The 23,483-nt window shown below is 58.5% G+C and overlaps 1 protein-coding gene across 26 annotated transcripts in view; it reads right to left on the bottom strand.

Annotated features, from left to right (window-relative positions):
• The window catches only part of FBRSL1 (fibrosin like 1), a 78,422-nt gene that overhangs the window by 32,528 nt on the left and 22,411 nt on the right, over positions 1–23,483 (bottom strand). For 22 of the 26 annotated variants that reach the window (XM_077875141.1, XM_077875135.1, XM_077875142.1 and 19 more), the window contains exons 3-4: positions 15,054–15,158; positions 13,002–13,037 (exon numbers count right to left, since the gene is read on the bottom strand). In XM_077875141.1, coding sequence (XP_077731267.1) covers positions 13,002–13,037; positions 15,054–15,158 — 141 coding nt within the window. Of the gene's footprint in view, positions 1–3,358; positions 3,455–13,001; positions 13,038–15,053; positions 15,159–23,483 lie in introns of those variants that run through there. The other 4 variants (XM_077875139.1, XM_077875147.1, XM_077875149.1 and 1 more) reach the window with 3 other exon arrangements.

Genomic DNA, 23,483 nt, shown 5'->3' on the forward strand with positions numbered 1-23,483 from the left:
GGTCTTGGCCTCTATCCCCAGGCCTCTTCCAGAAACCTGGGCAGCTACTTGCTTGGGTGGGGGCGGCTTGTCACCCTCCAGAATTGGGAGACACAAATCAACACAGTCATGGAGCAGCAAGAGAAATGTACCTGCTTCTTCTCTCAGTGTGAACGTTAATTACTGCTTCACAGCAGACCTTATAGCAAGGCTTCCCGTCTCCCATTTTTCAAACAAAGGCATGAAAAATTCATGGGCTGAGAGTCCCTGACACTGAGCCCACTGCTCCCATCAGATGCTCCATTGAGCCCCTGGGTCTGGCCCAGAGATCCCCACAAAGAATGGGGAGGAGAGGCAGGGAGCAGGGGCAGGGTCCTCTTGCTCCCTGTGGGACCTCCTCATGCCATAGAGACAGGCACTGAAAGCCACTCCTGGCTCTGCTTCTCCCTCCCCCCAGCTTCCCACCCAGGTGACCCCACTCAGAACAGGGGTCAGAGAGGGCTGAAAGCTGGTGGCACATGGCCTGGCGCTCGGGACTGGGCCAGGTTTCTGCTCTAGCCACAGTGCACAATCTGGGATGCTGCCTACAGAGGCCCTGCTTACAGAGCTGCCCAGAGACCAAGGAGGACTGGACTTCTCATCAGCTTGAGACTTACTCTTGAAGGACACTGCTGCCTGCAAAGGCCTGAGCAGATGCAAACTAAAAAAAATCAGCAGGGTCTATGGTCTGTGTGTGGGTAGAAGACAATGGAACATTCTATGCAGCCCACCTGAGCATGAGGGCAGAAAAGTCTGAGCTGCTGGACAGTCAGTGCTGATACCACACTGCGGGCTATGTCCACATGGTTTGAAGTGTGCATATGCACTTCTTGTATACTCTGAGGATGCCTGGGGAATTTCAGGAGGCACAAATCCTCAATGTGGGCTGTTTTCATTGGGCCTATTCTCGTGGCTCATGCCTGTGTGTGCAAGCCCAGCTGGCCTGTCATGTATGTGCATGTTCCAAGACATGTCAAGGCATGCTCTGAGGCTTCCCTCACATGAGTATCTGGGCATCCTGTCCAATGGTGCTTTTCCCCAGGGTGTCCTGCCAAGTATCCCAATGCATGCATGGCACTGTACACCCAGGTGACCTGATACAGGCTACCTGTCCTTATGCACGTGGCGCAGGAGCACTGGCCATGCTCCCAGGACATGTCTGTGCTTCCCATGGACCCTTGTGGGGGTCAGCTCCAGCTTATTAAACATTCTGCTCCCTAGTGGTGCCTTGGAAGAACCTCAGGGAGGAGAGTGGCCGCCTTGCCTGCCCATGTGAGTATCTGTCCTCCACGGAGAAGGGCACAGGTCCCCACCATCCTGCTGTACATGCTCCACTGGGATATAGAACACGTGCCTGTTAAGCAAGTTGGCTAAAGCAAGGAGCCGTGAACAGACAGCAGGAAGCCCAGGGCATGTCCCTCACCATCAGCAGTCAGGCTGGGATGGCCATGTTTCACCCTCGTCACACTCCAGCTGTGTACATGAGCACCACAGATGCTGGACAGTGACCCGAGACCTCGTGGGCCGGGGTATCAGGAGCAAGGTGGGGGCTACAGTCTGGTCCGTGCCTGGGGTGGCCATGAGATCAGCTGGGTGGATGACTGTATCTGATGGGTTGAACCACAGCTGCAAGAGCCGGGCACACTGCACAAGGTGGGAGCCGTGCCCGCCACTTCACAGACAAGAAAGTGGAGGCCCAGAAGGTGAAGGGACTTGTTGGCAGCCACGCGGCCCACAGACAGGAGCCCAGCACTAGAACCTGGGGTTTGGCTGTGTGGGCGGCAGCCTTGGGACTGCAGGGCAGGCAGGGGAGGGGAGCCCCACATCCTATTGGTGGGAGACCCAGGGCACTATGGGGGGTGGGACTGAGGGCCCATTTGCTCACTGAGGCCGCTTCTATACAACTCAGGCCCCACCACAGACCCACCTGCTTATGGATGGGGAAACTAAGGCAAAATAGGAGTCCACCTAGGGGAATGGGTGCATGAGCTCTGGAACCCAGTTTCAATCTGGCCCTTCTGGTAAGGACCTCATGCCAGGGACTCCCTCGGAGCAGTTGGGATAGGGCTGGGGCCCCAGTAGGACTGTGAACAGCCCCAGGCCATGTAGGTCCAGGAAGTCACAGTGAGCCTGATTAATTATGCACGATAGCTGGATAGGGACCCTGATAATCCCATTCTTGTTTACTCAGCTAATTCACTTTTTAGGAGTGTTTAGGCTTTAAAGCAAAACAAAGCACTAATTACCCAATTAGTGAGCAATTAAGTTACCGCAGCCTAATAGCCCAAGTGTGGACTGCCTAACGGGCTGATGGTGAGCGAGACCCACTTAGCAGAGCCATGCAGCTGGAGCCACGCAGGCACACTTGGGAGGGGAAGGGCAGAGCCACGTTACTGTCACAGATGGAGACAGTAAGGACAGATGGGGCCAAGATCTGCCCTCCCCAGCGTGCTCACTTAGAGTGGCCAGAGAGGGGTGGGGGTGCCAGCCTGTGCCCACCTTGTGTCTCTGCATCTTAGGTACAATATGGAGATCCTTGCAGGCAGTGGTTTGGAGCTCTGAGAGAGCCCTGCACAGGCCACCATACAGAGACAGGAGATGGCCCTGCAGCTGGACAGTGGGCTTGTGGGGCCCTGAGAGATGAGTGGGTTGGTGTCCCTGCCTCCTGCTCCCAGGCCTCCTCCTGCATTTTGAGTCATGGCTGATAGCAGTCTCTGAGGGCAGCCCATGGTGACACAGCGTGGGGCCTGGGGGCAGTCTGGGACTATTCCTGAGTCCCAAGCCTGAGCTGAGGCTGGAAACACTGCAGCCTATGCACAATCTCACATCAGAGGGGAGAGTCTGGGGCACGGTGTTGGGCATAGCCAGTGACTGGTCAGAGGGAAAGCCAGCCTGAAAGAAGCCACCCCTCTAACCCTCCAAATCTCAAGAGGGCCTGGAACAGAATTAATCCTTCTACTACTTGGCCCATGTGACCTGCCTTGCTGCCCCTGGACAGAATGCATGGATGGATGGAAGGGTGCATGAGTGACTTAGTGTGGTGTATACATCCAGCATTCCCTGCTGGATGCAGCCAGCAGGGAATGAGTGCATGCATGGATGGATTGACAGATAGATGGATGGCCTGATGGATGACTTAGGGTGGTGCACACAGAACCCAGACAGAGCCGTCAGGGAATGAATGCAAGGATGGATGGACAGACGGACAGACAAATGGATGAATGACTTAGTGTGGTCCACACAGTATCCAGACAGAGCTGGGAGGGAATGAATACATGGACAGATGGATAGACAGGTGGAATAATGCATGCACGGATGGAGGGATGACTTGGGCTCTGACCATGTCTGAACTGCCCTATCATCCTGCTCCCGATGCGGGGTCTCAAGGAGGCAGCACTTCGGAGGGTATTCTGGGTTTCACAGTGAAGGCCATCCCACAGCACACTGTGAAAAACAGAAATGACTTTAAATATTCTCTGGTTGCAGTTACCAAAGGTATCAGGGAGAACTGGGCATTGTTTTGTGGGATAACTTGTCCGAGTTCACCTATCCAGGAGGAGGACACTCTGGGAGCACCCCAAGGCAACAGTGGGCATGGAGGACACTCCTGCCTGGACGGATGGAAGCCTGAAGCCCTGGCTACTGGCTGTGCTAGGATGTCACCTCCCACCGTAGTTGGGGCAGCCCTGTCCTTCTTGGGAGTGTGAGCCTCCCAGAGCCGCCCCTGCACCCTACCACACCCTGCTCTGGGCCCCTCTACTCCTACCAGCAGCTCCTGGCCTCACAGCACCCCCCTCCCCCGGGCTAGCCCTGCCTTCCCCCACCTGCAGGATGCACTTGCACACACACACACTTGCACACATACAATATGCTCACTATCACACACAGGCTCCTGCCCCCACACATGGTCATGCTCCTGGGCCTGTGTGAACACTATCCCCCTGGGGTGCTCTGGGACACCTCTGGACCCCACCCTGATGGCTCCTCCACATTCTCTCCCCTCCTGCTCCATCCACTCTGCACTTTTGCTCTGACGGGCTACACATTTACTCCTTGCCCATCCCCCAACTGCCCTTCCCTCTACGGTCTCCACGAGAGCAGGGATTTCTGGGTTTTCTTCAATCCCCTGAGCTCAGGGTCTGGAGCCAACTGTCATGGGCAGTAAGTGCTCAATAAATACTCAGAGACTGCAAATGATCACCACTTTCCACTCATGAGCTTCTTCCGACCTGGCATGGCCCCACCTGAGCCTCAAGGGGACAGCAGGGACCCTCCACTCCCACCTCAGGGGCCTTACTGGTCCCTTGGTCCGTTTCTTCCTCCAAACCCTCTAAACAGCGCGTCAGACATCAAGCCCACGCTCCCTTTTTCTTATTAGTGGCTCTCCCACTAGCCCTTGCTGGGCTGGAATAATTAACGAGCCTGTGTCAGAGAATGAATAAAAGATGGCCCACAGTCCTGCCGCATGCGGCTGACCTTTCTCAAGTCGACTGTATTAATATATTCTCCTGTTGTCAGACTCAAAGTGCTAACTGCCTTATGAATTATTTAACAACACAAAAAGTCTTAACCAGAACAGTGTTAACATTAATTCCTAACCTTCTGCACCCTAGCAGCTCTGCGTGGTCCACATAATTGAATTTCAGCTTCCAACCGGTACCCGGCTCCCAGCAGCCCAGCCTGTCACCCAGCCTGTTGCCCACCTGTGTGCCCAGGCCTGCTCCCCCTCCAGCTGTAGCTCCTGGCACATGTGGCCACCACCATGAAGGCTCCTTGTGGGCTTGTCCAGAGAGTCTGTGTCCAGCCTCTGGGGACATGAGTGTGGCCTGGTCTCCTGTGTGTGGCGTGAGCTGCCTGGGAGTGTGGGCCCTGGGCTGCTTCCAGTGGCTGGGGCCTGCACGGCTGAGTAACTCCTGATCCCAGAGTCCAGGCAGGAAGGGGGCCTCGACGGGAGACTGAATGCAGGAATGGGAAAAGGAAAGGAAGGCAGGACGCTGGCAGAGGTGGGAAGCCATAGTGACCCCCTACTAAGGGGATGGCAGGGGCTGCCCACACCCCAGGCTAGGCAGGAAGGGGGTGCGCCAGCTGCCCTGCCCCATAAGGCATCCCATGGGGGCAGTGCTGGGGTTGGGGTGGGCAGGCCGTAGGCTGGCTCCTGCCTGGGGGCTCCACGGGAGGAGCTAGCACAGACAAGGGGGCTTTGGTGGTCCCCACAACCCCTCCTGGAGTCCACACTGTGTGCAGTCCCAGCCAAGAGGACACTGCGAGGTAGCCATGCTGTCCGAGGCTCAGCCTCACATTCCCCCAGCCAAAAGTCCTCAAGGGATCCTGGCAGATGCCAGGGGCATGGAATTCCCTACAGCAGAGTCCACAAAGCACTGAGATGGAACAGGACAAGAACCCTCAGCAGGCAGCAGCTTCTAGAATGTTGCAGGGTCTTCCCAATGGAGTGAGGTGAGGGACCCTGTGCAGAGGCTGGAGTGTTCAGTGACAGGGGTGCAGGGGGGCATCTGGGGTGGCTTTTCCTGGAAGTCCCTGCAAAGTGACCGAGGCAGGCCCAAACCCGTTGCCCACCCATGTGCCTGACCCCACGCCTGCCCAGTTGTTCTGTGACACCTGGTGGGCTGGTGCCTGTTCCTCAGCTCCAGTGGGCAGCCCGTGGCCAGTTTGAAATTAAATCATGGGAGGCAGGGATTTTAAAGATGGGTGGAAAACACTATGGAGACTAGTTGGTTTCTCACAAACATATGCTCTCTTGCCACTAAATCCAACCCTCGGTCAGATGGCAGCACAAGAAATGTGTGACCTGTGTGACCCCCAAGGCATGGATGACCGTAGTCCAGGGTTCCAGGCCCCCAGCTGGAGTAGAGTGCCCTGACGCACTGGATGCCTCTCAGAACCCAATCCCCCTGTTGCTGACTGAACCCCAAATCTCCCATAGGTGACCTGCCCAGAGAAGTGCCAATGGGCTGGATGTATTTGGGCTGTTGGGATAAGCCTTACCTGAAGCCTGCCTCCCTTTCAGCCCTGGGAGAGGCCAGGCCCCTGACCCTCCATGTGGCCCCTTCATTCTTCCACTGAGTCCTGACCTAGAACTTGCTCTTGGCCTGATGTTGCCTGCCAGCTCCTCTCTGACCACAGGCACAGTCACTCCCAGCACCCACCCCCCATCCTGGTGACCAACACTGAAAGCATCTGCCACGGACGGATCAGTTTCCTCCCACTGTCTGCCCACTAGGGCAGGGACCCAGAGATTTGTTCTGCTTGCACCCCCAAAGGATGGGCCTTCCTGGGACAGGTGGTGCTAAGGCTATGGCATAGTCACCAACACGTGGCACTTCAGTGGGGTGGCACCCCTATGGGGGTACAATGACGTGGGGTGGTGCTGGAACAGCAAACACCCAGGATGCTCATTCAGTTTCCATGTTCCAGCCGTCTTACAGAGAAAACTGAGGTCCTCTGGCCCCAGGGCAGCCTCACACTCCTCCCCCACATCTGAGACCCTTACTCAACCTTGCCCAGCTGTCCCTCACTTTAGGGACACGACTCTGCAGGGCTGTAGACCCAAAGGGAGGACCGCTAGGGGGACGGGAGTAAGTGGCGTCTTGTACCCCATCCCGTCCCACACTCTGGCACCCGGGAGCCCCACATGACCTTTGTAGGCAGCACTGACACCTGTTCTCACAGCCGCAGGTGAGGTCCCAGCCATCCTGCAGGGCCACATATTGACCCTTCATGGCTCAAGGACCTGGATCTCAGGGCTGGGAGGGCCCAGGGGCTGTCCTGGTGTGTGTGTGGACTTGACCTGACTGTGACCTGTGGGGGCTCCTGCATGCCTGCCGCCCAGGTGCACACGCAGCTCGCCTCCATGCATGGGGATGGCTGGACAGAACAGCAGCAGGGTGGGGCAGGGAGGCTTCCAGGGGGACCACTCCTCCCCGCCCCCAGCATCTGGCCAAAGGGGTGGGGGTGGGAAGTTTCTCCAATCAGGAAGGTTGAGTCCCCAGCACCCAAGGAGGGGAAGGGCACGTGACCCCAGAGTGCCTAGTGCACACTCTGCCCTGGCCAGGCTGACTCCATCTGGGACAGCAGGGCAAGGGGACAGGGAGACACCCACACAGAAGGGCCTTAGAAAGATGATCAACAGCAATGTGCCCCTGTGACTGCCCAGGCAGGCAGCACCTGTCAGACACACAGCTGCCTCCAGAGTCTGCTCATCCAGGGTATGGCCCAGAGACTGAGCACCCTGCCCCTCCTCCTCCTCCACACCCACACCCCTCCACCTCCCCTGGAGACCAGTGCCCCTCCCCCTGGGCACGGGCACCCCTCCTCCGGACACCTGTACCCCCTCTGCCTGGTTTATCTTTCTCCTCAGCACTTGCCACCAGCTACGGCACTGTGCAGGTCACCTATTTATCTGTTCATTCTCTGTTCTGTCCTGCTTTATCTGTGGGTACACAGCAATTCACTGCCCTGCCCCCTTTCAGGAAGAACTTTCTACCTAGCTGCAGGGAGTGGGGGCCACATCCACTGGGCAGCAGAGCAATAAAGGGTTAGCCCAAGTGTGCTGGGCCACACCTTCATCTGTCTCCACAGTGGCCAGCTCTCCTGGGAACACACTCTTGGATATACCCAGGGGCCACTTTCAGGACCTCACAACCAGCCCGAGGAGGTGGTGCGAACAGGCTGGGGCTGACATCCCCTGACCCCAGCCATGGCTGCATCCCAGAGCCCTAGAAAGTGGGCTGAGTGAAGGGTGGGTGCATGGGTGGGTGCATGGATGGGTGGGCAGGGGATGCTCCAACAAGCGCCAGGCTGGGGCTGCATCACAGGGAAGGACACGGTGCTCTGGACACGCCCACCGTGCCCAACAGGACTGCCCCGGTGCTTAGAGGTCACGAGGAGAATGCAGCTCCCTGACTCCGGGGAGAGGCTGACTGGCTTTTATTGCTTTTGTACAAATTATGGCCGCTCAGAAGTGGCCCAAGGAGCAGGGTAATGGATGTCATAAACCTGCCTCATAAAGACAGAGCCTGCATCGAGGCATCAGGGCCCTGCCAGCATTGAGTGGGTCAGCAAAGGCCAATGCTGTTCAGGGAGATGGCTGGGGACGCTGAGTGCTGGGCCACTGCTGGGGAGCAAAGAGGTCTCAGGACAGCTAGAGGCACCTCAGGCACCTCCCTGCCAGCCTCCCACAGAGTACAGCTGGCCAGGGATTCACTGTACGTTGTCTACCCACCCTCCTGCCATCTAGCACCTCACTGGGGCCCAAGCCCACCCCTGTCTCGTGCTGCATCCCACCCCACCTTTAATCACAGACATCCCCGGCTCAAGAGGGCAAACCTAACGAGTGGCCTGCATGCACCCATCCAGTTACCTCAAGCTCCATTCCCTGTCCCCGGGGGCGGGGGGGGGGGGCACCTGCTTTGCTGCCCCAAAGCACAGGTCCTACCTGGACTCAGCCCTGTGAGCCCCATACCTGGGCCTCCAGAAGGTACAGCCGCACCCCTCCTGCTAGGAGCAGGTGACCAAGGATGGGAAACCAAGTGGAGAGCCAGGAGCTACGACCACCATCCCCAAGAGGAAGGGGTGGCCCATGTGTGGCTGCATGTGTGCTCAGGTTGTCAGTGGAGCATACATGGGCTGCATGGACACCAGGGAGGAGCCCACATGTATGCTGAGTCATGCACATACAGCCTCTGGTGGTGGCAGTCACTGCTCTTCCAGCTGGAGCTCAGGTGAGTCTCATTCATGGAGGCACTCAGACAGGGCCAGGCACAGCCCCAAATGTTTGTTGAGGGCCATTAGGTGTCACATGTGCTTGCACCCCTGCTTCACCAGCAGAAGCCTGCTGTGCCCACTTCCCCAGGTAAGGAGAGCCCCGTCGGAACAGGTAAGGGGCTCTGCTGTGTGGTATGTCCATCTTACAAAGGGTGGGCACCCTCCTGCTGAGAAATGGGCCTTGGCCCCATCCCTTAAGTGCCATTGGGTTTGGTGACTGTGATGAGAGGGTGTGGGAGCCACACCAGCAATACTGCTTCCTCCTGACTCTTGTGCCCAGGACCCTGGTCACAGCCCAGGCAGCCTGCTCAGGGACCACACAGGGAGGCTCAGGTATGGGAGTGAAGGAAGCTTCCATAACTGTGGCCCGGGCCATGGGATTGCCTAGACTTCGGAGCATATCAGCACAGTGCTGGCTTGGATGGGGCCAGGTGCTCATTTAGCTCTGGCCTGCGGCCCAGCACTGAGGCACAGCCAGGGGTGCACTGCAGGCCATAGCCGCCCCCCTCCACTGCCCCATGGCACCCCTTCATGGCCCCGTGGCCTTGGCCGCCCTCTTCCATGGCCCTGGGGCTTCGGGACTAGCTGGGCTCTGGGACAGAAAGCTGCTGCTATGACAGGAGGTGCAAGGAAATTAGCTGTCTGCAAGCCAACCAAAATTTTACAATCAATTTCTAGAAATCTCCCAAAGGTGAGCAACCAACTGGCCAATTATAAGGGGTTACTGCCCTGGCAGGTGTAGAGGCACACTGCCCAGCCCAGATGAGCCGGTGGGCATCCTGTGCCCTTCTGCACCTGGCCAGAGGCTGGCTGTCTCACACACACCCTCGGCCTTCCAGTTGCCTGGCCTGGGGAGGAGGCAGATAGATGCCCCTTCCTCCCTAGGCTGCCCTGCTCTGCTGGGAACTCCAATTGAGTCAAAGTGAGAGCCCTACCAGGCCCTCACCTCCCCCTGCATCCCCTTGCCCCTTGCTTCACACAGGAAGGCAGACCCCTCCCACTGCAGGGCCTTTGCACTATTTCCCATGTCACTGATATGGCTGAGGCCTTCCTTCCCCTGCCCACTGCTCACATTCGTGCCCCTGCACCCCGGCCTCACCCCTCCCTACCACCATGTTGCCGCTGCATTCACCACCTCAAACTAGAAGCAGCACTTTTTTTATCTATTCACCATCTTCTCCATGGCACTGTGAGGCCTGTGGGACACAGGCCATTTGGTTCTTTCCAGCACCGGTTGTTGCAGGGAGGAGGGAATACACACTATATATTGCGGGCACAGAGGAGGGGGGCTGAGGACACTGGCTGCTGCCGGGCAGGGTGGGGTGCAGGGCGGGCACAGGCACCAGAGAAGGAGCCCAGGATGGTCCTGGGAAGGGAGGGGATCCACAGACTAGCCTGCCTGCTCCTGTGGGGCCCAGCTCAGCCCCTCCAAGAGCACCTGGGCTGGGTCCTCTGAGGTTGGGGGGTCATTACAGCATCCACATGAAGGGGCCTGAGACCTCCCTGGCTCATCACAGGTGGTTGCCAGTGGGCTCACTGTTGTTCTGCCTCTGCAAGCATGGGGCCCTTCCAGGACACTCCATGCATCACACTCGGGGTGGGAGGGTGGGGCTGGACTCCAACCTCAACAGGCATCCAGATCCTCATTGCCCTCTAATAAGGGAACCCCCAAGTGCTGCTTCAGAGGCAGATGGGTCATCATGTCCCCAGCTGCATGGAGCCGAATGGAGGAAAATACTTTCCAACTAATCTCAAGACACTAAGGAGCATCTGACAGGGTGCTGGGGGCACTGCCCAAAAACTACTGGGACAGAAGCTGTTGAGGATGAGCAATAGTTGGGGATTTTCTGGGGGTAAACCTCACAGAATTAAATCCCTTTAAGTATGGCCTATAAAGCAGGTCAGACAACAATTGCCCTGAGTCACCTAGTGCGGGAACACTATTGGGGACGTGAGCCCTGCTGAGCTTGAGGCCTCACTTACAGAAAACACAAGCAGCAGGGGCTCCAGGGCACACACAGGGACACGTGGCATGCCTGCTGTCAACCATACACAAAAGAGGCACTGTGCCATGCTGGTCACTTTCATGCAGATATACACATGGCATGCATGCACCACGTGCCCATACGTGCACAGAACACAGGCGCAGATGTGCCTAGCCCCACCACAGCCACACAGAAACACCACCTTGCAGACACGTGTCAGCACACAAGAGGACACAGCACATACTCTTCTCTCATAGAGTCACACACGAGCTACTCATGGGGCAGGTGCACGTAGAAGCCACATGCCCTACCTCTGGAACATGTGCACACACACCCACACACATGCATACACACATACACACACATTTACACACAGGCCCCCACTTGTCCTCACCCTGCCCACTCCTATGAGACAAGGGTCACCTGGGTTGCTTCTGGCTCTAGTGCCCACTTGGTAGACACCAGGGACCAGCACACACATCCGCTCATGCCAGGGCCAAAAGTACACAAAGGAACCTCCACGGCCCTAGCAGCAGTCTGGGCCCAACCCTGCCACCACCTGTCACTCCCATGCAGCAGCCGTGGGGGGTTAAGTTGTAAGCAGCTGGCACATTAATTATGGGTTCTTCTCCAGGAAACATTCGAAGAAACTCTTAGGGGAGAAGACCATGAATAACGCACATAACTTGGAAGCAGAAGGGCTGCCTGGTGGCTGTGACAAGAGGCTACGAGGCAGGGAGACCCCAGCTGCCCGGGGGCTCTCAGGCATGAAAGGAGGCTCCAAATGGGGGGCCCTGAGCCAGGCCCCTCTCCCTTTACCTCACCCACTAGTGAGGGTTCCTGGCCCTCACTCTCCCCAGTCCCACCCTGTGCCACATAGTGTATTGTAACCAGACACCCCCCGTGTTGGCAGGTCTGCCCACTCTGTCCCTAGCTGGGTACCAACGCTGGCACAGCTCCTGGCCAGTGTGCTGCTGGCTCAGCAAGGTGCACTCCAGGAGTGGTTGATAAGCTGAGACCGCCCAGCCTGTGGGAGGAAGGCACAGTGTAGGGTGTGCTGTGACCCAGGGCTGTGACCAGGGACCTGAGAACAGCAGGGTTCCCCCAGGGAAACACTCCCAGGCATCGGGATGTGACCACCTGGAAGTGTACAGCCCCTCAGATGTAGAACTGCCTGGGCTGGCAGACCCTGAGGTTGGGGCGGTTGGGAGTCAGGGGAGGCCCAGGGCTGCAGGGTGTCCCTGCCACATAGAAAATCAGCAGGTTAATTACACACCCTATAAAGAGCTGCTGTGATTTAGAGAATGAGCCCAGCAGGTCCTGGAAGTCTGGAGCTCACAGTAAATCAGGGGCTGTGGGGATGAGGCAGGTGGAGCCCAGGCCCTGCCTTCCAATGAGCCAACGGCTATAAATCTACAGAAATGGCTTTTATGGAGCTCTGGGTTTTATGGTGTCATTAACGTTTCTCCTGATACTTAAGGGGCAACAAAATGAAGTCGCAAGGAAAGGTTAGGGGCTGCTTCCCTGGGCCAGGATGGGGCAGTGGGGAGGTAATGCTCCTCAGGGCCAGAGGCAGGGAGGTGGTACTCCCCTGGGCCAGGGGCAGGGGGTGATGCTCCGCTGGGGCAGGGGCAGGGCCAGTGATGCTCCCCAGGGCCAGGACCCGGGGAGTGATGCTCCCAAGGCCAGGGGCAGGGAAGTAGTACTCCCCAAGGGTAATGCTCCCTTGGGCAGAGCCAGGGGAGTGGTGCTCCCCTGGGCCAGGGGCAGGGGGATAGTGGTCCTCAAGGGCAGGGAAGTGGCCTCCACAGAGCTGGAGTTGTCAGGTCTACAAGTCAGCCACCTCCTGCCCCTCATGCCTGAGTCCAGGCAGAGCACATCGTGGAGGTGTCAAGTCCCTGGTGGGGTGGTCACTCGGCACCCAGGGCCCTTCACTCCAGGTACCTCCCGGCAGGACCCAGAGGCAGAGTGTCTCCCCTACCCCGAGTGCTCGAGGAATTCGGGGAATGAGGGCCAGTAGGTCTCCCCCAGGGCAGGACCCTGAGTGAGCGTGATGCTCCCTCCCAATCTCTGCCCGCTTTGGCCCCAGCCCCAGCCCTGTACAAAGTCCCCTCCCAGCCTTGCTGCAGGGCCAGGACCACCCCGAAGTCTCTGGCCCCGAAGGGGAAACACTCGGGACAGCTGGGAGCTGCAAAGGTACACAGATGGCAGACTTACCGAGTAGCCTCTGCCCGAGACGGCCTGCGTAGAGCTCTGCAGGGAAGGAAGAACAGTTAGGAGGAGGGTTCACAACCCCAGTGGCTGCCCCTCCTCTGAGGACCTCCTCCTCCTGGCCCAGGACCTCAGCCTTTTTCAGACCCCCATCTCTGGGTGCTGACAGGCCACTGTGCCACAGAGGAGGGTACAGCAGAGTGTCACAGGGCCCTGGCAGCCTCAAGCCTTCCTCCAGAGACTCAGAAGATGCAGCCCTGCCCAGCAGAGTCAACCCAACAGAGAGGCAGGCAAAGTCCCCAGGTCCCTTCATAGATGGGCTCACTCCTTGGGCACATTTCGGCCCCTCCCAGAGGGCCAGGTCCCAAACCAGCTATGGGAAACAGGTGAGGCACGCTGTTGCTGGGGCTCCGTTCATGTCCTCCCCCTCTGGCCCAGGCAGGGGGACCAATGACCACCCACCAGCCACCAGCCTCACAGGTTGCGGGGGTTGGGGGTGGAGGGCAGACTCCCTGGAAGGGGAGTAAATGGGTAGCCTGGGGCCAGAGGTGAGGGGCACCCAGGAAGGTCCCTTGAGGCCACCCAGCAACACTTGACTTGACAGGGCATTTCAGATTTGGCAGGAGAAACCAGTGAGGAGATGTGCTCAGTGGGCAGCCACGCGAGGAGGGGCATTCCACCAGCACACAGGCTGGCAAGGCAGGGGGCAGAGCGCAGGAAGGGGCAACCGACAGGGTGGATGTGGGGGTGGTGCAGGGTGTGAGTGAGCTCAGGGGGCCAACACAGGCTCATCAGGGACCCGTAGACTTGGGTCCAGAGCATGCCAGGGCGGAACGGGTTTGGCTGCAGACTCCTCCAGGAGGGTGGGGGACCACGGGTTGAGGGGTGGTGCAAAGGGCAGGAAGGGGTCCCCCCTTACTGCAGCCTAGGCACAGCACCCCATCCAGCCTTGGCTGGGGCTCTGGGACCTTTCCTTCCCCAGATGGACCCTTGCTAGGTCCTAGGGGGGATCATCCTTGCGGGGGAGGGGAGCTACCCCTAAGCCCTGCTGAAGGGGGCGGGTGGGGTGCTGTAACTGCTCTGGAGCATGTGTCCTCAGGGCCCTCCCTGAAGTGCTCAGAATCCTCCTTCACACTCATCCCACCAGCAATTAGAGTCCGAAGTAGGGCAGCCCCACAGCCCCAGACAATTACCAGTCTATTTTCCCATCTTGTGGTGACAAGCTCCCGAGCTGGGCAATTAGCCTCTCCTCCCAGCCTCCCCACCAGCGGCTGCACCCTCCAGGCCTCTATTGAGATGATAATGAGAGATGCTCACTCCTTTCAGTCACCCAGAAACCCAGCCCCTGAGCTTCCAGGCTTCTGCAGCTGGGGGTCTAGGAAGACAAAAGCCTCTGGGTGGGGGGAAGGGGCCTCCGCCTGGGGCCTCTCCCCTGGTCACCATCCTAGTTCCCTGCTGCGCCCACCCACCCCCTCCTCCAAGTGGCTGTGGTCAGGGAGACCCAGAGGCCCTGAAGGGCACCCAGCACTCCTATTGCTGGCCCAATCTCAAGTGGCATCCTCTGCGTGTTGCCAGGGTCATCCCCACACTAGGCTGGATACTCAGGGACCTGTCCTCCCAGGACACTATGGGTCCCCGACCAGGCCAGCATGTGCCTCAGCGGGGCACCCTCGCTCCCCGTGGGCCTGAAGCTGCCCACCGCACCGCCCCCCTCACCGCCCAGGGCCCAGAGCAGGCCCGCCCAGCAGACCAGGAGCACTGCCCACAGGGGTTCCCACTGTGGCCCTGTCTGGCAGTACCCATGGGCCAGGGTGCACCCCCAGCAGGACAAGGTTTCCCCGTGGCTCCTGCCAGGGCCTACTCTGGGTTTCTCATTTAAACCCCTCCTAGTGGGGAATTCCTCATTAGTGAAACCTCACGTTTTAAGGAAGGCACAATGCTAAGTGCAAACGCAAAGCTCTCGGTGAGCCTTTCAATATCTGCTAAAGGTGGGGAGCAGCCCGGCTCCGAGTGAGGGACTTGGGAGTGTTTGGCTGAGCAAGAAGCTGGGGCACTCACGTCACTGAGCTGGTCCCGAGAACTACTCCTCCGGGAGCTGGTGGCTTCGTGGAAGCTGTCATCCCCACTGTGGTGGTCGCCCCCTCTGGATGCTGTGACCTTCATCTGGGGACAGGGAGAGGGAGGCTCAGCAAACACAGACTCTGGCCCTCTGCCTGCGGAGGCAGGGTGGGGGCACATCCAGGGTCAGGCTCCTCACTTCTGCCTTGACCTGCTCACCCACACTGAGCCCCGGGCCATGGCCCAGAGAGAGGGCAGCAGGGGCAAAGCAGGCATGGAAAGAAGCACCCAGAAGAGCAGACCGCACACGACGCCACTGCTGGCTCTGCCCTGGTTTCCTGGAGCCAGCGGGCTACCCTGCCCCATCTCAACACCAGGGAGCTGGTCCCCGGCCTCCACGGCAGGCCACCTTTGCTGCCCCTACGGCACACACGAGCCCCAGGGTACTGCCGGCTGAGTGTGAACTGCCCACTGCCCACTGTGTGCCCTAGGGCCACCACCAGACCTCTTTGTGTCTCTGCCCTGCACCTACACAGCAGGGCGAATGCACCCAGGAGGCCCAGAGTCCCCAGGCCCTGCTGTGCTCAGCACTCCACTTCTCACGCACAAGCCCTGAGGAGATGCTTGTGTCCACTTTGTGGAGGGCAAACCAAGCCCAGAAGGTGAAGCAGACCTAGAATTCCTGCTCCTCTTCTCCTTCTCACTGGGAAAGAACTTTAGACCCTTGCACTGACCTCCCGCAGCCAGGGAGTCACACCTCCAACCACATGGCCCAGACTTCTTGGGCTCCCCCGCTTGCTGCCTGGGGTCTGCCACCCACCACCTCCCTACCCCCAGCCCTGTATTCTGGAGCATCCCTGCAGCTCTGTCCTCTAGGTCAGCATGCAGGGCACACACTGACCACTGTACCTTGTCTATATGCCTGGCATCTTCCTCGGAACAGACCCAACACCTGTGGGACAGCGTGGGGACACCGAGGGCATGTGAGTGTCCTGCACCCCTCTTTGCCCCTCAGCCTCCTAGCCCACCCAGTATGGTGCCCTCAAGTACAGAACCCATCCCACCACCATGGTCCGCGAGGCCTGGCCAGGGTCCAGAGCCTATGACCAATCCTCCACGTCCAGCCTTTTTGTCTCGAGCACCCTCCAGCCTGGAGACCCTGGCTGGGCCAAAGGCCAGGATGGGTCAGCAAGGAACACTGGCTGTGATCTAGAATATTCTTGAGGCCTGAGTAAACGACCCCAGGACCTGGGCCCTTCCTCCTGCAGACCCCACTGCCGGCTCGGCCAGAAGCCTCTCTCCAGGCAGCCCCTCAGACCCCCTGTTCCCCAGGGCCACCCCAGGTTCCAAGTTGGAGGTACGGCCCCCCAAAGCCATGGGCCCCGTGTTGGCCAGCAGTACAAATGACAAGACAGAGCCTGTGTCCGCAGTCCATAGCCCAGGGCCCTGCACAGAGGGTCCAGAGGAGGCCCAGGGGTGGCCCAGGCCTCGGCACCCTCTCCTTCTCGGAGGCAGGCCCAGGGCAGGGTCCTGGTCCCAGGGCAGGGTCCTGGTCCCATGCCAGGCAAGAGCCCCCAGACCACAGATTATGGGACCCCTGCCTGCTTTGTTCCATCCTGGTCAGCTGAGTGCGGCACGTCCAGACCGAGCCAGCATGGCCTCTTCTGACTATCCCCAGGCTCAGCTGCCTCACCTGTGCAATAGGGATGCCTACCAAATCCCTCACGCGTGACAAGGAGCATGTGCACGTAGGTGTCTGAGTGACACAGTTCCATCAACCTGAGTCGACAGGGCCAGCACCCACCAAGAAGCCGCCAGATGTCACTGTTGTCACCTGCAGTTCTAACTACCCTAAACCCGCCCCAGGCTTACAGAATTTGAAACTCAAACCGCGGGTCATCAGGCCCTCTGGGAGATGCTGCTGTGGCTCCAGCTGAGACCCATGGCTCCAATAATTAGTAATCACCCCATGAGCCCCACACTCACTACTGAGGGGACAGCAGCTCAGGTTGAACCCAGGGCAGGGTCCCACCCCAGGAGAGAAAAGCTGGACCCACAGACACCTCAGGGACAGGAAAGGACTAGTGCAGGGCTGCCATGTACAGTAGTGAAGATTGTTCACTGCACAGGTTTACCCAGTAAGGAGAGAGGGAATAGAGGGGCTAAACTACAACCCCCCACACAGCTGAGATTGGAGAAGGGAGAAAGCCACATTTCACTTCACACACTCAAAGAGGCTGTCTCCTCTCTCAACTGGGTCCCAGAAAGGATGCCTCAGCAAGACTCCTCAGTGATACTCTGCAGGAGGGGCAGGCTGGGGTCTGTCACCCCTCCTTCAGTGGCCAGTTTTGGCTCAGAAAGCCCCATCCCAGAAAATCCTATAAAACTGAGTCTTACATCCTACGAAGTACCCCAATCCCAGACACAATGGGATGAGATGAGTTTGGCTGTCCTGTAGCCCCACCTGCTATCCTAGCTGCCCAGAAATGTTACTGGCCAGCTATGTGGGGGTTGGGAGGGGCGTGTCAGGAATGGTACACATGTTTCCAGCTGGAGCTGGAGAGATGAGATCAGAGTCCCTGGCCTTTAAGTCCATGTCTAGGGCTAGAAGGTGCTCTGATTGCCCTGGGAGGGTAAGTGGGAGCCCCTATGCCTGTGTCCACCACTGAGCCTTGTGGTCCATCCACCTATCCACTTATCCATTCATCCATCCATCTATCCATCCATCCATCCATTCATCCATCCATCCATCCATCCATCCACTTGTCCATTCATTCACTCATCCATCCATCCATCCATCCAAGTCATCCTTCCATTCACTCATCTACCCACTCATGCATCCATCCATCCATCCATTCGCTCATCTACCCATTCACCCAAACAACTCTCCATCCACTTATCCACCTACCCATCCATCCAACCATCCATCCACTCATCTACCCATTCACCACTCATCCATCCACCCACCAATCCATCCACCCATCAGTCCATCCCCCATCTATCCACCAACATGCCCATCCATCTCCCCATCTACACACTCAGCCACCTACCCATCCACCCATCCATCTACTCATCCATCCACCTGTTCACCCACCTGTCTATCCATCCATCCATCATCCCACCCACCCAACCACCTATCCACCTATACATCCATCCATCTATCCATCCATAGGTCCACCTGTCACCTGCCCACCCAATGCTTACAGAGTACCTACGCACTGGCTCTGTTCTGGGCAGCAAACACAATAAGACACACATTCCCATCCTCCTGAAGCCAACAATGAAGAGACTGGCACACAGTTGGCAGATAGCTACAAGTACCAAGACAACAGCAGAGAAAAAAGACAAGGCTGCCAAGGTGGAGGAGCCCTAACATGGAGTGCCTGAGGCTTCTGTGGTGTGAGGACACCATGGCTGGTTTCAGCTGCCAACAGTCTGAAAACTGGCTCACAGACGGCTCTTGCAAGTTGGCATGCCAGCAGAGCAGGCTCTCAGACTTGTGGGGATGGGACTCTGCCTTCAGACTGAGGGACATGTAGAAATGTGGCATTGCCTTCAGTCTGGCAGGGTCAGGTCCTGGCTCTCAGAAAGGTGGGTAGAGCACAATTCCTTTGAACTAGCATGACAGGGCACTGTCATCAGATTAGTGGGGCTAAGGATACTACTTCCTGGTGGTGGCATACCACAAGCTCTCTGACAGGGACAGAATGGCCACGGCAACTCACCCATGAAGAAGCCCAGACTCCTCAGGCTGCTACCCACTCTTGTGATCCCTCCCCTTCCCTGACCTCTCCCCCACAGGGCCCTCTAGTCCAGGCTCCACTGCACATCCCGGGAGGAAGTGTCTATGTCCTGGGCTGGCCGGCAAGCACACTGGGCCACAGACAGGCAACATGTGGTTCCCCTTGGTGATCAGGCCACGGGGTGGTGGGTGTGGGGGTGAGGGGAGTGGGTGGCTAGTGCAGAGGACATTGCAAAGGGCCCAAGAGGGAGGACGCAGCAGTGCCCCTGGGCAGACAGGAGACAGCCCATGGCTATCCCAGGCCTGGCTGCCCCCAGGATTTCCTACTACTTGCTCTCCCAGTCCCTGGGGCTCGGTGGGGCTTCCTGACCCCAGAACCTACAACCCATCCCACCTGGCACGTGCAACCACTGCCTTCCCCGTGGCACATGGCAGCAGTGAACATGTCATGTCATTGCTGTGTTCAGTTCAGCATATTCACCCTCCCAGCTGCAGGGCCTGAACCCGTGGTCGGCAGAGGCCTGCTCTTGGTCCAGTGCTATGGAGAAGCAGGGTAGAGGCGGCCGCAGGGAGCCCTGAGGCTTGGGGCATGGCCACAGAGCAAGGCCAGCCCAGGGAGGCGCCCTTCTCACAGACAGTGCGATCATGCGTGGGCGGGCAGGGCTGGCGGGAGCAGGCGACCCCCCTCCCCCCTACAAGGCTGCATGCACAGCTTCTGGACTCTGGGCTCTGTCATGTGCATGCATCCCCTCCCTGCTCCCCACCCTTGAACATGAACAGTAGCTCACAGCTCAGCTTGGGTGTTTCCAGGCTGGCATCCCCCCACTGATGGCAGCATCTGTTGGTGAAGTGAAGTCATAACCCACTGAGACATGAGACATGCAGTCCTTGGGGCTGCATGCAGGGTCAGACGTGACCAGTTGGGAGGACATCCTGCTGCAACCACTCCTCTGGTCGGCTAACACCTACTTGGGTTATAAGCTGGATTCTGCTTTCTCCAGAAATCCTTCTCGATGCTCTGTCCACTCCTGCATCAGCCAGGCTGGGCTAGGGACCGTTCAGGACCCTGGGGCCCCAAGTGTCCCTCTGAAAGTGAAGCAGCATCCCAGATTGGCTTGTCTGTCTCCTGCACTGTGCGGTGAATGCTCCGTGGACAGAGGCAGGACCAGGCGCAGTGAAGGGGGTTCAAGCAATGCAAGTGTTCCCACAGACAGCCCAGTACCAGGAGCAAACTGCTGCTCTCTGACACTGGCCACCCTTCCACTGCCCCCTGCTCCTCCACTGAGACAGGGACGGGTCGATGGGGAGACAATGGATGGGCCGCAGATGGACAGATGTGTAAGATGCACAACACATCGAGGGATGCTAGTGAGGCCACCACCCTAGAAGACACATGGCTAGCAGGCTCTGGGAGACACAAGCTGTGGGCCCTATCTGTGCACAGGTGTGGTCCCCCTTGTTAGAGGGACAAGATGAGCAACCACATCCAGCGCCCAGAACTATTAGAGTGGGCACAGAGGTGCGTGCCACTGGAGATGGAGTGGGGTCCCCTGGGCTCCATCTGGCCTCCGTCACTTTTTGGCTTGGCCCTGGAGCTTGCTTGATCACCGTCCCCATCTTTCTGAAAGACTAATGACCTGATCAAGCCACCCAGAACCTCCTCGTGCCTGCAGAAGCCTCCTGCTCATCAGCTGCCCATGTGGGCAGCTGGCCCACTGACCAACCACGGATGCCAGCCCACCACCACCAAGAGTTCTTAAAAGCATCCATCAGTTCATGCCCTGCACTGGTTACCACCCCCGGCGGTATGCCTCTGCAGGAGAGTGCCCTCCTAAGTGCCAGGCCTGCCAGAAGAGGCTCCCTGAGCCCCGATCTACAGCAGCCCCTTTTCCCTTTGGACACTGGCCTGCTGGCCACTCAAAATCCCTCCACCTGTTCCAAGCTGTCTTCCCCACTGGAACTCCTCCTCTCTGAAGGTAGGGATTGTCTTCTGTCCTGTTCCTGCTGCATCCCAGGGCCCAGACAGGGGCCAGGTGGGGCCAGGTAGGGTGGGTCCTGCCACTCTGGGCAACCCATCTCTCCTCTACCCTCTCAACAGAGCCTGTGTTCAAGCCCTCCAGGCTGTCCAGAGCCCAACTCTCAGTTCCCATGAGCACCACAGCTGGCATGGGAGCTCTGGGCTTGCAGCAGTCCCACCCCAGCACCTGCGGGCCAGCCTATGGCTCCTGAAGCTGCCCTGGGAAGGAACCTGAGAAGGCCTGGCAAGGGGGCTCAAGAGACGGCTCTGTGAGAGAGAACTGGGGCGGCACCACAGTGACAGCAGCAAAGACAAATCCAGAGCACCAGGCACCGGCAGATGGACTTGCGTTTGTCTTGTGTGCGTGCATGCGCACGAGATGTGTAGCATGGGTGACCCCCCACCTGATGGATGACGAAGCAGGCCAGAAAGGTGGAGGGGTGGAGCACGAGAAGGGTGGCAGGCAGGAGGTGAGCCCCGGCTGCAGAGCTGCACCACAGCATGCGTGGATGCCACGGCTGGGGGGCCGCAGCAATCCTGGAAGCCCCATGCGCCGCACGGAGCTGCAAACCTGGTGTGAGAATGAGTCAGGGTGGGGACAGCTATTTGCACAAGTAGGAGCCAGCCGTTCACACCAGCTCAGGACCTGCCACTGTTCTGAGATGAGTTCAATTAATGCTCTACTCCCAATGCCGCTGGGGGAGGAGCAATGTAACCTGGCCTAACCCCACCACACAGAAGGGAAAACCCAGTACTGAGGGGCAGAGTCCGCTGCCCAAGGCCACATAGCGAGCCTCAGGGCACCTAGAGCTGACGTTGGCCAAGGTGGAGCATCCGGAACTCTGCCATGACCCCCACCTGCCTCCCCTAGCATCTGCCTCAGCCCGGCTGCGGGTCATGCGACCTGGTCGTTAAGTGAAGGCAGGTGCACAGGGTGTGAGGGCCCTGGGGCAGGGAAACCCCGGAGGGTGGATGGTGCAGAAGCTGAAGCTCGAGGATCATCAGTCAGCCAGAAGTAAGAGTCAAGGCAGGAGAGGGACACAGGTCACCAGGAATGAGAGGGCAGAGAGAACCTTCCAGAACACTTTGGGCAAGGGGTGGACATGGTCAAATGGGCTCCAAAGAGGAACCTCACTACCTGCAGATGGCAGAGAGACAGGGCCCAGGAGGCCAGGGGCTGCCTTCCAGGGAAGGGTCAAGGTTGAGGACACAGGCTACAGGAATGGAGCTGCCCAGGTGTGGACCCTGGCTCACCCAGCACCCTGGCAGTCTCAAGCTGCTGAACTGCTGCTTCTGGGTTCTCCTCGTCATCCTCGTCTGAAACGTGGTGGTAACCTCGCCTGCTACTTCCTGGGTGTGGCCAGCCATGTTGGAGGCGATGCTGGGGCTAACCCTGGGGCCTGGGCAGCTAGAGCTCAGCTCCTCCTGTCAGGCACTGCGCGACCATCGTGCCCAGCGGGGTGCGGAGCTATCCGCATCATGGAGCTAATGTCCTCAACAGACACAGTCCCACGCTGATGACCTGCTGCGTCATGGTCTGCAGGGTCAGGCTGTACTTTCCTGGCGGCCTGCGCACCTCCCCTCAGCGCATTCGGGCACCTGCAGCGCAGCCTCAGCTCTGCGGTCAGACTCTGGTCACTGGGGATCCTCATTCTTCACCCATCCAGCTGGGGCCCTGTGTCGTTGGTGCTTTCAAAGAACTGGCTTTGCCAGTGTTCTCTCCTGTTTTCTGGTTGATTAATTTCCACTCTTCTCTGTCATCCCTTTCTCTAGACCCACCCTCTCCAGCTCTGGGCAGTCACTGGCCTCATGCCTGTCCCCTCCCCCAGCACACACACCAGAGTGTCACTGAGTGCGGACAAAGAATTTTTATGGCCGTTTCCTTTGAGTTATTTTCTAATGCAATCATTTGGAAAGACATTCACAAGGTGGAAGCCAAGGACTGGCCATGTGTGGCAAGGACGGAGCAGCAAGGGGCGGTTATCTGTGTCCAGCCCCACCCCCTGGGCAGAGGCCCGCTCTCCCCATCTCCTGGGCCTGTTCACACTCAGCTACAGGCCCTGTGGCATCTGAGTGGATACCCAGCCTACAGCGACATGGGGAACTTTTGGGCTGATGCACTCAGCCTGGCAGCCTGGTGGCAGGGATCAGAAGCAAGGGCTGGCAGAGCGTGTGAGGAGACTCATGGAGACAGGTCACTGTGGGCTTTACCCAGGCTGCACCACCCTCCACACCCCATAGAATCGGAGCCACGTGGGAACGGAGCATGTGGATGGGCTGGTCTGAACGGAGGAGGGCTAGATACATACCGCTTTCCAAAGCTTGCCAGAAAGGGGAAATGTCCCACTGACTTCCATACTGACTATTGAAATGATACGACTTTGGACACAGAAAGTTAGATATTGTCTCTTGAATTTCAACGTGGCTGCAAGAGGGGTTACCACCATGTGGTTCTCACCATAACCCATCACACGGCACATCACACCAAGCTCCATCTATAGGTTCAGACATGCCTTTTAACAGGATCCTGGGGCCCCTCTAGGGGCCCCTCAAGTCTGGGCACCCCAACCCCAGCACTAGGGCAGGGTTCTTGCTGAATTCCCCCAGACAAGTGGGGGGTTGGACATGGGCAGCACCTTCCTTAAATGCCCCTAGTTTCGGCAAATGGTGT

The sequence above is a fragment of the Canis aureus genome, chromosome 27 (assembly GCF_053574225.1).
Source record: "Canis aureus isolate CA01 chromosome 27, VMU_Caureus_v.1.0, whole genome shotgun sequence".
Taxonomy (NCBI): Eukaryota; Metazoa; Chordata; class Mammalia; order Carnivora; family Canidae; genus Canis; species Canis aureus.